This window comes from Mycena indigotica (assembly GCF_014461135.1).
Source record: "Mycena indigotica strain 171206Taipei chromosome Unknown Mind.scaff0009, whole genome shotgun sequence".
NCBI lineage: Eukaryota > Fungi > Basidiomycota > Agaricomycetes > Agaricales > Mycenaceae > Mycena > Mycena indigotica.
The window spans coordinates 3,447,512-3,461,818 of record NW_023503008.1 but is presented as its reverse complement, the minus strand read 5'-3'; the positions used below and the strand labels follow the sequence as shown (position 1 = coordinate 3,461,818).

General features: G+C 51.6%; 6 protein-coding genes across 6 annotated transcripts; 2 read left to right on the top strand and 4 right to left on the bottom strand.

The window, feature by feature from the left end:
• Positions 1-164: 164 nt before the first annotated feature.
• Positions 165-4,372, top strand: MIND_01087600 (RNA-dependent RNA polymerase; the record flags this gene model as incomplete). The annotated part of the gene is made up of 16 exons (XM_037367447.1): positions 165-182; positions 227-338; positions 387-542; positions 596-627; positions 675-702; positions 755-1,259; positions 1,307-1,766; positions 1,814-1,958; positions 2,007-2,801; positions 2,849-2,963; positions 3,016-3,049; positions 3,106-3,205; positions 3,258-3,269; positions 3,314-3,605; positions 3,650-3,775; positions 3,820-4,372. 16 exons carry the CDS (start codon positions 165-167, stop codon positions 4,370-4,372), a joined length of 3,483 nt encoding a protein of 1,160 aa, XP_037216841.1.
• A 1,004-nt stretch (positions 4,373-5,376) lies between these two features.
• MIND_01087500 (Ubiquitin-conjugating enzyme) lies at positions 5,377-5,993 on the bottom strand (the record flags this gene model as incomplete). Its single annotated transcript, XM_037367446.1, has 4 exons — positions 5,377-5,607; positions 5,645-5,757; positions 5,809-5,935; positions 5,991-5,993. 4 exons carry the CDS (start codon positions 5,991-5,993, stop codon positions 5,377-5,379), a joined length of 474 nt encoding a protein of 157 aa, XP_037216840.1.
• Positions 5,994-6,283: 290 nt separating this feature from the next.
• Positions 6,284-7,020, bottom strand: MIND_01087400 (Ubiquitin-conjugating enzyme; the record flags this gene model as incomplete). The annotated part of the gene is made up of 6 exons (XM_037367445.1): positions 6,871-7,020; positions 6,793-6,822; positions 6,550-6,741; positions 6,468-6,497; positions 6,391-6,417; positions 6,284-6,343 (listed from the first exon to the last, which is right to left on the bottom strand). The coding sequence occupies exons 1-6, from the start codon at positions 7,012-7,014 to the stop codon at positions 6,284-6,286; spliced, it is 483 nt and encodes a 160-aa protein (XP_037216839.1). The 5' UTR covers positions 7,015-7,020.
• Positions 7,021-7,205: 185 nt separating this feature from the next.
• MIND_01087300 (uncharacterized protein) lies at positions 7,206-8,600 on the bottom strand (the record flags this gene model as incomplete). The annotated part of the gene is made up of 6 exons (XM_037367444.1): positions 7,206-7,281; positions 7,329-7,607; positions 7,658-8,219; positions 8,272-8,389; positions 8,442-8,522; positions 8,573-8,600. The coding sequence occupies 6 exons, from the start codon at positions 8,598-8,600 to the stop codon at positions 7,210-7,212; spliced, it is 1,140 nt and encodes a 379-aa protein (XP_037216838.1). The 3' UTR covers positions 7,206-7,209.
• An 81-nt stretch (positions 8,601-8,681) lies between these two features.
• On the bottom strand, positions 8,682-11,151 carry MIND_01087200 (Glutamate-tRNA ligase; the record flags this gene model as incomplete). The annotated part of the gene is made up of 6 exons (XM_037367443.1): positions 8,682-9,263; positions 9,310-9,466; positions 9,518-9,683; positions 9,737-10,717; positions 10,769-10,931; positions 10,975-11,151. The coding sequence occupies 6 exons, from the start codon at positions 11,149-11,151 to the stop codon at positions 8,682-8,684; spliced, it is 2,226 nt and encodes a 741-aa protein (XP_037216837.1).
• A 151-nt stretch (positions 11,152-11,302) lies between these two features.
• MIND_01087100 (Pyruvate carboxyltransferase domain-containing protein) lies at positions 11,303-13,834 on the top strand (the record flags this gene model as incomplete). Its single annotated transcript, XM_037367442.1, has 4 exons — positions 11,303-11,313; positions 11,372-11,666; positions 11,716-12,105; positions 12,149-13,834. 4 exons carry the CDS (start codon positions 11,303-11,305, stop codon positions 13,832-13,834), a joined length of 2,382 nt encoding a protein of 793 aa, XP_037216836.1.
• Between the last annotated feature and the right edge of the window lie 473 nt (positions 13,835-14,307).

The window sequence follows — 14,307 nt, the reverse complement described above, 5'->3', positions numbered from 1 at the left end:
ATTCGAGGCTGAAACAACGTGGGAAAAAATTAATTACCATCACGTGCAATGCTGTCGTTCATTTTACCTCCTTCCAACCATCTCGCCAGCTCTCCCAGAGCACAAGCGCCTACGCGCTGCGTTCCGTCCCTAAGTGCTTCGCACCATAATATATCCCGCTCGTCATGTCAGAATTCGACTATGTATGGCTCGATATCGTCGCATAACACCAGACTGAACTCTTTAGGACAATGACCTCGATGGCTGCGGGCCAGAGTTCTGGGAGGAATACGAGGTGGAAGTAGAAAAATCACCTCGCAAGAAAACACCAGAGCGATATCGTGTCGCGAGGACTGACAGTCTGTAATCCGCCTTCAGAAAGTGTTCCAAGGGCTGAAAGACATTAGCGCCCACTATCGACCCCAGCCACGATAGGATCTTGAGAAACGACGAATCGCCTACTAAACTAGCCACGCCCAGAACAGAAGTTGCCCTTTCCCAGCCAATGGAGGGCATTGAGCTATCCTCAGAGGAAGAAGAAGACGAGGCCACCTTCAAACGCCGTGCGTGGGTTTTGTCGCTTTATTGGCATCCATTATTGAAAAAGGATCGACAGCAATCCCCGCTCCCGACTTCGGGCCTGTCAAGGTTTGCATCTTCGATCATGCATATACGGGAACTGATCGCGTGAGTAGCCTCGAGGCAGCCACTCAGACTTGGAAGGTGTGCAGCAGTCCATCTTGAAAATCATAGGAGCTTACCGGCCCTCTCATAGTCGGTAATGCCCTTCGCAAAAGTGGAACAGTCTCCTCGCTCGACTCCGTGGATTCATTTTTTTTCGAGAATCTTTCTCGAAAGACTTCTGCGACGAGTTTGTCGTCTGCGGGTAACTCTCCGAGAAAACGCGCTGCCGATATTCAGGCAGTGTCGCCGTCTCCATCGAAATCCCGAAAATTAGACGAGGCCGAGCCAGCCTTCATCCCGAAGAGCATTCTGGGCGAACATGGCACTTCTCTCCAAGAGCATGTCATTTTCCACGACGACGATTTACAACAACTGTTCGACTCGGTTGGGGTCCCGCTTGGTACACAATGGGAAATTGTCAGAGAGTTACTCACAAGCCGCCCACGTTGGACCATCCAGGACCTCAAGCAACTTGCACAGGATCGTACGAAACGGACGACCCTCCATGGCTCGAATCTCGATACAGCCCCTCATCTTCGCCAGTTACTTGGTAAAGGAAAGTCCAAGAGGCCGAACAAAAAAGCTGTAGAGCTATGGTGGGTTGAACTCTTTCCACTCTCCAGCATTCTAATTGAGAGAATAGGTCAGAGTTGGATAGGGAGCAAAAGGCGCTCCTAGAACGACGAGGTGGCGGGTTAGGCTTATTAGACGGAGACAAATGGCATGGAGGGCAGGTGACATTCCACCTCCGTCTCCGCAAACTTGATTCAGGTGACTACAAAATCGTCTTGGAAAAGCCCACCAAAGGACGATCATATCGATTCTTACGGATCCTTGGATCAACTGGCCTCCTGCACCTGTCAATTCCCAACCAACTCGTCCGGGACGAACCTGCCCAACTGCGTGCATTTTTAAGTCAAAGGTTTATTCTCAATGGACGTGTCTATGTCGCCCTTCCGGTGAAAGATGCTACCGCTGTCTATCTATTCCAGACGGATATAAACTGGCTCAGAGAACCGTTGCCCTACTTTGGGGACGACCAACGAATGTCTCTTTTGGAGTTCATGCGCCGACATAATCCAATAGAGTATAATGCCGACCAGGTGTGTCATGCGACAACTTCGCTTACGATTGGCTAAGGGACCTGCAGGCATTTGCCAAATACTTGTCACGATATGGCCTCGGATTTTCAACGTCGAAGCCAGTTCTCGAGTTCAAACCAGAGAACATCATGTACATCTCGGATAGGTTTGCGGACGGACACGATCCTAACCAAAAGGCGTCGTCGGAGCAAAGTATGTCTCATTCAAATTCAATGATCTTTGGCTAACCGCAAGATCCAGTAATGACAGACGGCTGCGGCTTTCTAAATCGTGCAGCCGCCCTTGCGATCAAAGAAGCTGTTGGCTATGATAAAATGCCCACGATGGTGCAAGGAAGAATTGGTGGGGCAAAGGGGACGTGGTTGCTTCACCCTACCGACGTAGATGTGGGTAACGAGCCCAAAATTTGGATTCGGGAGTCGCAATGCAAAATCAAGTACCATCCGGACGAAGGCGAAACTCGCGAACATCGTATTTTCGATCTTTTGAAGGTCTCCCATCCTCCGCAAACCGATTCGCGATTCGAGCTCTCTGAACAGAGCGTTTTGTGTCTCTCCGCAGACGGAGTGCCGACAGAAACTATTGTGAAGCTTTTGGTCGATGGCTTGACTGAGTCGGTTGCGCCATTGCTTCAGTGGAACAAAGACGACGAGTCTGGGTTGGGTGATATGGTCCAGCTATGGCGTGCCGTCGACAAGCTGGGTAGTGTTGTCAACTCACGTGCTCAACGAGTGGCTGGAAGTCAAAGCCGGGTACTCGGTCTCAGGGATCGGGAGGTCGAATCGCCAGAGAACGAAGAAGAAGATGAGATGGAGGTTGATGGCGAATCACGTGCTGGACTCGATGAAGCTGGAGGCGCTCTTGGCCTGCATGAGCGCGTCGTTCAGCTGCTCCAAGCTGGCTTCCATCCCAGACACTGTGCTTATCTTAACGACAAGCTCAAGTTCGTCGGCAAAATGGAGATCAATTCGGCGAGCGAAAAACACCGTATTTCCCTCCCAGAATCGACCGGGGCGAGTAGTTTTGCTGGAACTGGTGTGTCGTCTCACTCTAGTAACAACATCTCGTGCTGATTCTAACAGATCCTACTGGCCTTCTGAAGCCCCGACAAGTTTATTTCGAATCTTCGAAGCCATTCAGGGACCCCAAGACTCAGGTTCAATTTACCGTTCTAACTGGGCCTGTTCTGATTGGGCGGTGAGTGGGGTTAACATACCACCAACTCAAGCAGGCTAATCAGAGAACATAGATACCCCATTCGCACATCATCTGACATGCAGCTGGTCTGTCTTCATGCTTGATTTTGGCCTCCGCCGGCATGAATTCTCACTGGTTTTAGGTTACAGCAGTTGATATCCCCCAGCTCCATGGCTTCACCGATGTCATGCTTGCTTCTATCCATGGAGAGCGTAGTTTGCTTTCAGACCTGAGTGGCGGTGGTGAGTTTACTCTTTTTTGTATTACAAGGCTGTTTCCTAAGTACATGGGCAGACTATGATGGAGGTTTGAACACACATCCCACAACGACCCTGGCTAATCGTAATTAGACACCGTCATCATGTGCTGGGCGGCAGAGCTTCTGGAGAAATTCGAGAATAAACCTTTGGTCCAGCCACCCCCCAACTTTGTGGAGCAATATTTCGAGAAAGATGTCAAGACTGGAAAATCTTTCTTCGACGAACTCGCCTCATTGAGCCCTGAAGAAGCTCAGAAACGCTACCAGGAAGAGTCGTTGATGGGCATCCACGACACGATGGTCGGACTGTACTCGACTTTCCACGACAATGCTGTCCTCCAGTTTGGCTATGACCATCCCAACGCTATCCTGATGGCACATATGTAAGTCCCAGGTCATCTGTTATATGGCGCCTGACGGGAAATAGGGGGAACACCCTCTTGGATGCTGCAAAATCTGGGCTACGGCTCCGCCCCGGTGTTTTCGAAAAGCATAGAGCGCAGTTTGGTGGCAAGCCGAAGGAAGTCCGAAAGGATGAGATATGCTCGCAGATGTTCGTTCCACCGTGAATATCTTCGCACTGCTCATGTTTGTCAGGTCTGCGGCAGCCAAGGCAAAGGGCGACCAGTTCCTCTTGGAATTTGAGAAGCTTTCTGGGACCCACAATACGGCCTATGCCGGATTCAAACGCGACAAGGCGCTGCTTGAGCCGTATCAGGTGGCCAAGAGGCAAGCTGAAACAAATGACCCTGAGCTACCTCTATTTCCGATGTATCTAAAGAAGGCCATCGCGCAAGTGGACGCCGCCTACGAGCACTACAAGAAGACTGCAAGCGTCAAGTCGGATCCTTGCGGCGAGGAGGACAAGGCGGGGCAGAAGAAACTGCGGACAGCCATTGTGTCTGCGGCATATTCAATCTACTCGCAACCACTCAACTGCCGCTCCCTTGGCGACGAGAAGGCACAGGAGCGCATCAAGGCCTCGTATGCTTACTCGAAAAGCGAGTGGTTCGCATTCGAAATCGCTTTCGCCACCCTTTGTGGTATCAAGGCGGACTCGATGCCTGGCGGGTCGATATCCATCATGTCTGCCTTTGACGAGGCGAAGACCATCTCTGGCGCTGCGGCCCGTGCCCTGCAAGAGGACTAGTAGCGCGCTCTTGCTGATTTTTTTTTCGTATTTTTTTTTCATTTATCGCATCTAACGGGGACAGATTTTTCTTGGATGGAAGGAGGAAGTGTACAATAGTGTAGGACTGTGGGAAGAATCAACATGGCTGCAAGACTGAACCTAGATGGCCTCAAGAGTTTATTCGACCACCTCGAAGAGAACGCCGGAACCCTCTGTATGCCTCAAGCCCACCACTGCGACAAATTGCGCTGTGACCAAAGACACCGTTTGCTTCAAGAGTCGATCGGCAATCTATATTCAAGAGTGCATTCGACGTTACGCTTTTTTGGTCTGCTCCAAGGCTCGACAACTTGAACCACGACAAATGCATGAGTTTGCAAAGACACGAGCGAAGATTCAGCACGACTAGGAGGCTTTCTGAGTGGAATTCAACATTGCACTTTGTTTGCCTCAAGTCCAGACGATGACAATGTTCGGCTCACAAGTCAACGAATATAAGGTTCCTGGAGGCACCTTAGGCTGCTCCGATCTTGTTCATAACTACACGATTCGCAAGGCTATAAAGAGGGCATAGATTAATTGGAAGATTCAAGTTCAGCGTGACTCGCAACTCCTGGACGGCTTGCACACACCCTTCTTCGTCTGCTCGGTTGACCAAGCGACAACAGCCAGGGTTGAGCGACTGAAATCAACTTTCAAGAACACTGATCGGTCCGCTGCAAGCTCAACACCAAACAGCCAAGCAACTTAAAGACCCTCAAGGCCACCTCTATCTGGAACTGAAAAGCAACCCGCTGATAGGTAGTAGCCCGCCAGGCCACGGCGAAGACCAGAAGCATGACGTTGGTTGCTTATTCCAAGCCACAGAATGATGATGGCCAGGGTTATCGACAGATGGCACTTAGGACGGAGACGATGCGCGAGCCACCCAGATGAATACAAATATATTACTACAACAAACAGCTGTGGCGCGAGTCAGAATGCGTTTGGGAGCAGACACGGAAAACGGACTGACAGTATTATTAAGACGCACTGACTTGGGCCTCGGACTCTGACTCCTCGTCGATTTTGTCGTCGGGGTCGAGCCAGCTCTCCTCGACTGTGGCCTTCACCCTTCGGACGTACTCCTTCATGTTCTCGCGGTAAAGCTGTGCTGCCTCGGCGTTGGCGGGGCTGTTGGGGTTGGGGTCGTGGAGGAGGCTCTGGATGGAGGTGAGGATTGCGGCAACGTCATAGGTGGGCGACCAGCGGTTCTGCAGGATGTCGAGACACAGCTCGCCGTTGGCGTACACATTCGGGTGGAACATCCGCGAAAGGAATTTGACCGTGGGGGGGCTTGTTCGGGTACGACTCGTCAAAGGTTAGAACTAGTTTGAAGGTGCCGTCCTCAAAGGGGGTCTCGGCTTATCGCAATAGTTATTCTCAGTGGGTCAACACAACACAACACAACACACCTGGCCCGAAGATGACAGCGTTCCAGAGCATGATGTTGTCGGGGCATGGGCTGCCAGAGATGCCGCCGGGAGGATCGGTGGAAAGGCGCTTAAAGTCTCGAATAAGGCGACGCTTGCAGTTGGTGGACTAATAAGCGCTGGTGGTCAGCACACAGGCCAGTCAGAGCTGCGAATCAACACACCATTTCGGTTGAAAAACGAGAGGGGGGGTTGGCTACGGGATGTGGGTCGGTCGGGGGTGGTGGTCAGAGGCAAGGCTGCCGCGTGCCTTGATCGGTCGCTCTGCTCACATAAACAAACACCACCTTTCGTCTGAAAAAGGCGATTTTTTCAACGGGAAATGCGTTCCATGAATTGTACTCAAACACGCCAGGTAGTTCTACCTCCGTCAACGATTTCAGCAGATTGCTCGTGTGCCCGTCTGAGCAACCATTGAGACCGCTTAATCGAATTCGCACTCATACCTGGGCATACCTCATTTGCTCTCCTCTTTCTCCCCATCCTTTTCCTTTTCGTCTTTTGGAGGTTCGGCCGCCTGTAGTTATGATTAGAACAACTTCTGGGTGGCCAAAGCGCACTAACCGCAGCGTCCGAAGACTCCTCCGTCGACTAAACGAAAAAATAAGTACATTGATAACCTGGCCCAACATTCAACCCACCGCGCCAGCTGATTTGGGGGCATCTTCAGCCTGCAATCGACGCAATTAGTGCCCGAAATAAATAAGAGCCTGGTTTACGCACCTCCGCTGCCTTGACCGAGCTCGTCACATCCGCCTCCTTGCCCTCGTCGTCCTTCATCACAACCGGCTCCGCATGCTTCTCTTCGTGCTTTTCGGAATGGGAGTGCGAGTCGTCATGGCCGTGCCCGTGACCGTGGTCGCCAGCGGCAATGCGCTCCTTGATAGCAAACGTGTCCTTGAGGATATACCCCAACTTTCCAGAGCGTTAGCTTCGCCGTGTTCCCTCGATTTTTTCTACACATACCGTCGGGACGGTGATAACAGCGGCGCCAAGCTAAAGTAGGAAAAGTCAGCAAAGAGTCAAGCTTGAAACGCGACACACAATCCAAGGCAGGTCCGAGCCGGGTTTGTACTCGTGGTGGGCACCCGCGTCGGCGCTCATTAAACGGCGGGAGCCATTCGACCGCAGGGAGCGCGAAATGCGGGCAGTTTTAGAGACGAATTGCCTGCTCAGACGGGCGGCCATAAGTTGGTTGTGGTTGTCGGTTGAGGTGATCGCTTTTCGGCTGATCCCGGGTCGGTCTGCCGGGACCATGTCTAGGCATTTCTCAATAGACTCACGCAAGTATACTTATACTTTTGCTAGGAGCCGGAGATTGTGCGCAAAATATTCCAGGCCCATAGTAGATGTACAAAGTGCAAGATACGAATGATCCTTTACTCAGAAACACAAAAACTCGTCCACTGTCGTGGCGTTATTGCCCACACCCCAAAACTGTCTGTTCGTCGCGTCCTGAACATGCTCAAAACGCCACGTCGGAAAGCAGCGGAAACAAGTACCTCGAGAATAGCTTGATACTTGTTTTCGTTTTCAGCAACCGCTTCGCGCATGAGCTGCATGAACAAGTCCTCAGAACTGTCGTTGTTGTTGTCCGCCGCCAGGATGCCATTGCTCTGCGGTAACGTCGGCAGTTGCGCACGAGACGGATCAGATCCTACACTCAACTCTAAATCCTGTGGAACCATGTTCTCGCTTTCAGCTTCAATATTGCGCATAATTTGCTGGAACAAATCCGGTTGTGTTTGATTCTGGTCGTTCATATTAGACACGCAGTTGCTCTGAAAAAGAATCGGCTCTTGTGGAAGGAAACAAAGATCAGCGATCTTACGCTCAAGTGGAAGTGCTGATGTTGATGAAAAGCCAGATTTTGAGGGGGGTATTGATTGTGTTGCATACGTTGACGTTGGATGTGGCTTTGTGAGGGTCGACTCTGTGGCATTTGCGGGTGCGATGGTGTTATTGCTGGACGCATTGTAGAAGTGCGAGGTAGTGAACGATCATGAGGAGAATTGGACGGAAGACGATACGGAGCGTGTCGCATGCTGTGGGTGGGATAAACATTTTGATATGATAGTGTGGCTTTTGGAGGGTAGTTTGAAAGTGTTTTGGGATTCGCAGAAGTCGGGGCGAGAGGGGAGCGCATTGCATTTGAACGGACTGGGCGAGGTTGTGGTGGAGGAGGAGTCGGCTTGCTTTCGATTCTAGACACCAGAAAATGTGTTGGCCACTGCGACTCATCAACCGGCTTGAGGTCAGGCAAGGATTCTGCAGTAATGCTGGGATTTGACAGCGGACTGGGCCCATGGAGAGTGCTGTTAAATCGTAGTTCAGGGTGCGAACGGAATCGGAGGCGAGTACGCGTCCACCACGCTCGAATCCATTTGACTTTCCTTTCCATTTGGTGAAATGAGGGCAGAGAAGTCAGAACGCAAACAAACATACAGTCCAGTTTGGGCAGCGAGCTCCTGAAGCACCCGTGTGGTGAAGGCCTTGGATGGATCGGCGCAGTCTTGGAAGGCTTTTTCGAGTATGTCGAGCTGCGGGTTTAGTGCGCGTACAGCTGCGAGAGAATTAATGAACAACAAGGAACCAACTCGAATCCGCGAGCGTACGTGAGGATCGCGTCTCTTCGACTGGGAAACAAGTCAAACGAGTCGGGGTACCTTGATGATGTTTCCAGCGCTCAGACTCGGCTAAGAGGTGTGAAATGTTTTTGAAGGGTCATTCGTTAAGTGGCGCATACCTTTCCTTCTGCCACGAGAGTGGGACATCGAGGCGAAAACAAACCTGAGCGTGACGTGACATCGTGATGAAACGGCGTCTTTTGTCTCTGCTAATATTTGAAAAACTTGCTACAGATAAACATTGTCAACTTTGTACATCTTGGTCACATTCCCCGTCTCAACGTTTCCAGCATATATCTGGTCCATGTGGTACATGGTGGTCACCGGTACCGGCGCCTCCACAGCTACAGGCTCAGCTGGAAGCGGCTCGGTGACAACTGTAGTCCCGGCTTTGCTCGCGAGACTGGCAGCTCGTCCATCTGGAATGCAAATGAACTCCTTCTTCCCGTCTACCTCTCCGTCGTAGATGTAATAACCCTTGCGTTCGAACTGGAGGATATCGCCCTTCTTCAAATCCGCCACATTCGCATCCGCAACGGCATCAATGCGGAATTCCGTTTCGGGGGTAACAAAGTCAGCGACGTCATCGTTTTCCTCGAGCTTCTTCTTGGTAATGAGGTAGTCGTAGTCGAGGAGAACAATCGGAGCGAGCGTGTGGGTCGATGAGGACTGTGCAAGCCAAGTGATTTTCTTCTTTGTCTTGCGGAAATCGCCCTCAAGGTGCAGCTCCATGCTAATCGAAGTAATGTTCCCGTCACTGTCCTGGGTCCTTGAGCGCACAATAGCGTTACCCCAGTCCATGAGGGTTATCTATTCGCAAGTTAGAACTGATTGTTCACATATGTGAACAACATACCTCCTCCTGGTCGTCGAATGACAACGCGTCCTCCTGCTCCAGTAAGATCGTCGATGTGAAAACGGTCTTCTTCTCGCCTATCTCGGCATTCTTCTTGTGTTTCGGGAGAGTTTTGACCTCTGCTGTCGATGGGCCATTGGTTAACGTTACTGGGACCCTGGAAAAAAAGTGTTTGAGTGGGGACTAATGGTGGGCAGCGATTCCTGACATTTTATCGGTGGTGATGGCCCAATGTCTTGGCGCGATGGGGTCAATAATTTTCTTGTTCATGGCCCAAATTTGGTCCCATTCGAGCGAGACATAAGATTGCGAAGGACCTTGAGCAAGCATAAACTGTCGCAAGGCTTCGACAGTCAACCCACGTCTCCGAATGCCTAAATTACACGTCATTTACTGGAGGAAGGAGGGAAAGAGGGGAATAACCAACCCCGTACAGTGGCAAACCGCGGGTCATCCCAGCCTCGAACAAGACCTTGATCAACGAACCAGTGTAGCTTGCGTTTCGACAGCAGTGTGTAGATAAAGTTCAGTCGGCTGAAGTCCCAGATATGCACTTTGCGGAGCCCCAGGGCATCGATCATCCACTCGTATTGTGGATTTCGGTCCCGGTACTCGTTTGTCCTCAGCGCGTGAGTAACGCCCTCAACCGAGTCAACAATAGGGCAGGCAAAGTCGTATGTGGGATAGACTTTCCATTTGTCTCCGGTGCGATGATGCGGGAGGACATTGCATCGGTAGATGACAGGGTCTCGCATTGCTTTGTTTGGGTTGTCGAAGCTGACTTTGGCGCGGAGACACCATCGCAGGCCTTCAGTTGAACCCTCCGACATCCAGCCAAAACGCTCCAAGTTCGATTCAACCGAGTCATTTCGATGGGAGGACGGGATGCCGTTCATCCGCTCGTCGCGCATTTGTAACTGAAGAGTGTCGTCCGCATAGGCGTGGCCAGACTTGATCATTTGGATAGCATAGTCGTAGAGTTTCTGGAAGTGGTCGGATGTATGCGTGACAACATCACCGTGGACATCCAAGAGCTGTAAGTCTTCGAGAATGGTCTCTTCAAACTCGGTACGCTCTTTGCTCGGGTTGGTGTCGTCGAAACGGATGATGAGTTTGCCGTTATACATTTTCGCAAAATATTGGTTGAGCATAGCTGCTTTTGCGTGGCCGATGTGGAGGTAGCCGCTGGGCTCGGGCGGAAAACGCGTCACGACTTTGCCGTCTTCAGCATTGGCCAGACCCAACGCGAAGGAGGCTGCGGTTTTTGTTGTACGCGCCTTATGGGCCTTTGCCGCTGCTAGACTGGTTTGGACGTTTTGTGATGTCTCGAGGGAGTCGATGTGGGAGAACCATCGTTGAAGATGAGGATGGTTGTTGTTCCTGAGGATTCCAGTGATTCGTGAATTTCCTACGAATAGAGTTGATCGTCAAAAAAACTTTTGGATGCTTTGTTGCACACCTCTGAACGCGCCCCAGAGCATCCAATCCGCCGAGGAAAGGCTGTGACCAGTAAGGAATGTCCGGTACGTGAAATGGTCGTCGAGAGTATCGAGTGCAGTAACAATTTGGGGAACAACTGTAAGCGTGGAAATATTTTTTGCAAGCGCGAAGAACGCAGGAGACTGCCCTCGGTTAGAGCAAAGTTGTAAATAAACATTCAAGTACCTTCGAACTATCTTCTACTTGCACAAGCGAATGTACGATCTGCTCCTCATCAGAGAGGCCGTTGTATTCAAGTGTCACATTTTCATCAAAGACGAGCTCAGCCTTGCCAGACCAAAGGGCAACAGCGGCTGCAGCGTAGGGGAAAGGAGTCTGTTTAGACGATAAAGTCAACGCCATGGACGCGACTGCGAAAGATCGATAAAGCAGATAAAGGCCAAATCGAAATCGAGTCAAAAGAAGCGTCACGTGACTCGATGACGATCTCGGCCCTGTCGGCCGGTGCTCCACCGAATTTAGAGAAATTTCTTCCTGACCCCCATCCACGACCATGCCTATGCTGTGAGTCTAGCACTATTGCCTACCACTACAGCTCGCACTCAAACGAAGACGCCAATAGTCCCGATCCCTCACAAAAATACCGACCCTACACTCCCTTGGTTCTCCCCAACCGTTCATGGCCCTCAAAAACCTTCAGTGCTCCACCGATCTGGCTGTCGACGGACTTGCGCGACGGAAATCAGGCACTTGCCAACCCAATGACGATAGAACAGAAAACCCTCTTCTTCCGTGAACTCGTCAAGTGTGGAATCAAGGAAATTGAGGTTGCCTACCCTGCAGCTAGCGACACCGACTTTTCCTTTGTTCGGGGTCTCATTGAGAATAACGAAGTACCAGACGATGTCTGGATACAAGTGAGTGCTATTTATCATATTCTCAACAGCATTCTCAGTGTCTTGCAAGGTCTTGACCCCGGCCAGGGAGGATCTCATTCGTCGCTCTATTGATTCAGTCGCTGGAGCGAAACGCGCCATCATCCACATGTATAACGCCACTTCTCCGACATTCAGAAACGTCGTTTTCCGGAACTCAAAAGAACAAACAGTCGAACTGGCTGTCCGTCACACTAAAATCGTCCGCCAATTGACCGAGGAATTTGCCCAAAAATACGGCACCAAGTTCCGCTACGAGTACAGCCCGGAAACCTTTACCCAGACCGAACCCGACTTCGCCATTGAGATCTGTGAGGCAGTCAAGACCGCTTGGGGAAAGGCTGGAACGGGCGATGACCGCATTGTCTTCAATCTACCTGCCACAGTTGAGATTGCTCCGCCTAACCATTATGCGGACATGGTGGGCACAGTTTTCTTTCAAACTTGTCCCTAACTTCTTCCAGATCGAAAACTTCTGCAACAAAATCACTGAGCGGGAAAAGGTCATTGTCAGTATCCATCCCCACAACGACCGAGGGACGGGCACTGCAACTGCTGAACTTGGTCTGTTGGCCGGCGGCGACCGCATCGAAGGGTGTCTATTCGGTAATGGCGAAAGAACTGGCAACGTGGACATCGTCAATCTTGCTCTCAACCTTTACACCCAGGGCATCCATCCCAACCTCGATTTCAGCGACCTCCAGAGTGTCATTGACGTTGTCACGAAATGTAATGACCTTCCGATTCCTGCGCGCTATCCCTACGCCGGTGAACTCGTGTTTACCGCGTTTTCTGGATCCCATCAGGACGCCATCAAAAAAGGCTTCGAGGCGCAGAAAATACGGCACGAGCAAGCGGCGAAGACTGGCGAGCCCCAATACTGGGACATACCATACCTCCCCGTCGACCCTAAAGACCTGGGAATGGACTACGAAGCTGTCATTCGTGTCAATTCTCAATCTGGCAAGGGCGGTATCGCTTACCTCATCAAACAACATTTGCTTTTGGATCTACCTCGCAAGCTGCAAATTGCGTTCTACCATGTTGTCCAGGAAATCTCAGACCGCGAGGCGCGCGAAATGACCGTCGACGATATTACCACTGCTTTCCGAGAGACATATCATTACGGGGGAACGAAGTACAAGGGCCGTTTGTCGCTGCGCAACTTCAAAATCTCCAGCGAGCCGGTCGCGGACCCGTCAGACCTCTCTGGGGACGATGACGAGCGGAGGAGGTTTGATGGCACGATTTCTGTCGATGGTGTCTTGCGCGTCATTCGGGGCGACGGAAACGGACCCCTGTCGGCACTGTTGGATGCCCTAAAGACACATCTTGACATCGACCTGACTCTTCGCGAGTATAGCGAGCACATCATCAACGAGGAAGACGGGCAAAATGCTAAGGCTGCTACCTACGTTGAGCTTGTCCCGGGCGGCAACCGCAAATCAGCCGAATCCTGGTGGGGTGTCGGCGCGGACTCAGACATCGCGGGCTCTGGATTGCGTGCTGTCCTGAGCGCAGTCAATAACTATATCGGTGCCCGTGCCCTGCCCGAGCTGAAGTTGACCGTTGGGTTCAACGCCAAATCGGGACAAGCCGATGTTGCGAGTGTGATCGTAAACGTGCTTGGCCTGGAGCTCCCTCGACGGTTCCAAGCGGCATTCTTCGAGGTTGTCCAGCGCTCGGCGCGAGATGCGGGCGGAGAAATATCTGTTGGCACATTGACAGACTTGTTCCGGAACACATATTCATTCGACCTTGGTGATTCCGCCCAACCCGCCATCGCTTTGCCATCGTTCAAGATGGAGCATGTTGGCGACGGAGCCGGTCGCCTGATCACTGGCGAGGTGTCGTTCCACGGCCAAGTGCGACCCATTCGTGGGCAGGGTAACGGACCTCTGTCAGCCATGGTTGCGGCACTACACACTCATATCGAGGGCACTCTGACCTTGCGAGAGTACTCTGAACACTCGTTGGGAGAGGGCGCAGACGTCGTCGCTGCTTCGTATGTCGAGCTCGTTTACGAGGAAGCCGGAAAGAAGAAGCGCAGCGCTTGGGGCGTTGCTGCGGACGCCGATATCACCGGCTCCGGTCTCAGAGCAGTCTTGTCTGCTGCGAGTGGTCTGCAGGTTGTAGTGAAAAATGTGTGAAAGGTGTAGTTTCAAAAAGAGGAATGTAACAACAACATTGAATAGCATGGATTGGTGTACAGATTCAGATTTGCATCTCTTCATCCCAATCGAACGTGCCGTACGGTCTGCAGCTTTTGCACATCCGTCCATGACGCTGACTGGTGTCCTTAAACCCTTGAACGAAACAGTGATTATAACGTATGCTCACCCATTTTCAACCACAACACTCCCTGGCCGCCAATTACGCTCTTCAAACACCGAGGGCGTTCGTACTAGATCCCGCCGAGTAGTGCCACATGCGGCTTCAAGTTCAGAGAGTATTTCAGTCGCCGCGGCTGGCGTGTTGGCGCTTCGAAGCTGGAAGGTTGAAGGATTTCCTTTAGATAGCGTTGGATGCAAGTATTACCCGAACCCACTTGATCTAGAAGTTCGAATACGCCAGGTGCCCCGGTTGCTCGACTAGCGAGCTTCAGGCCCAGCTCGTATGTGGC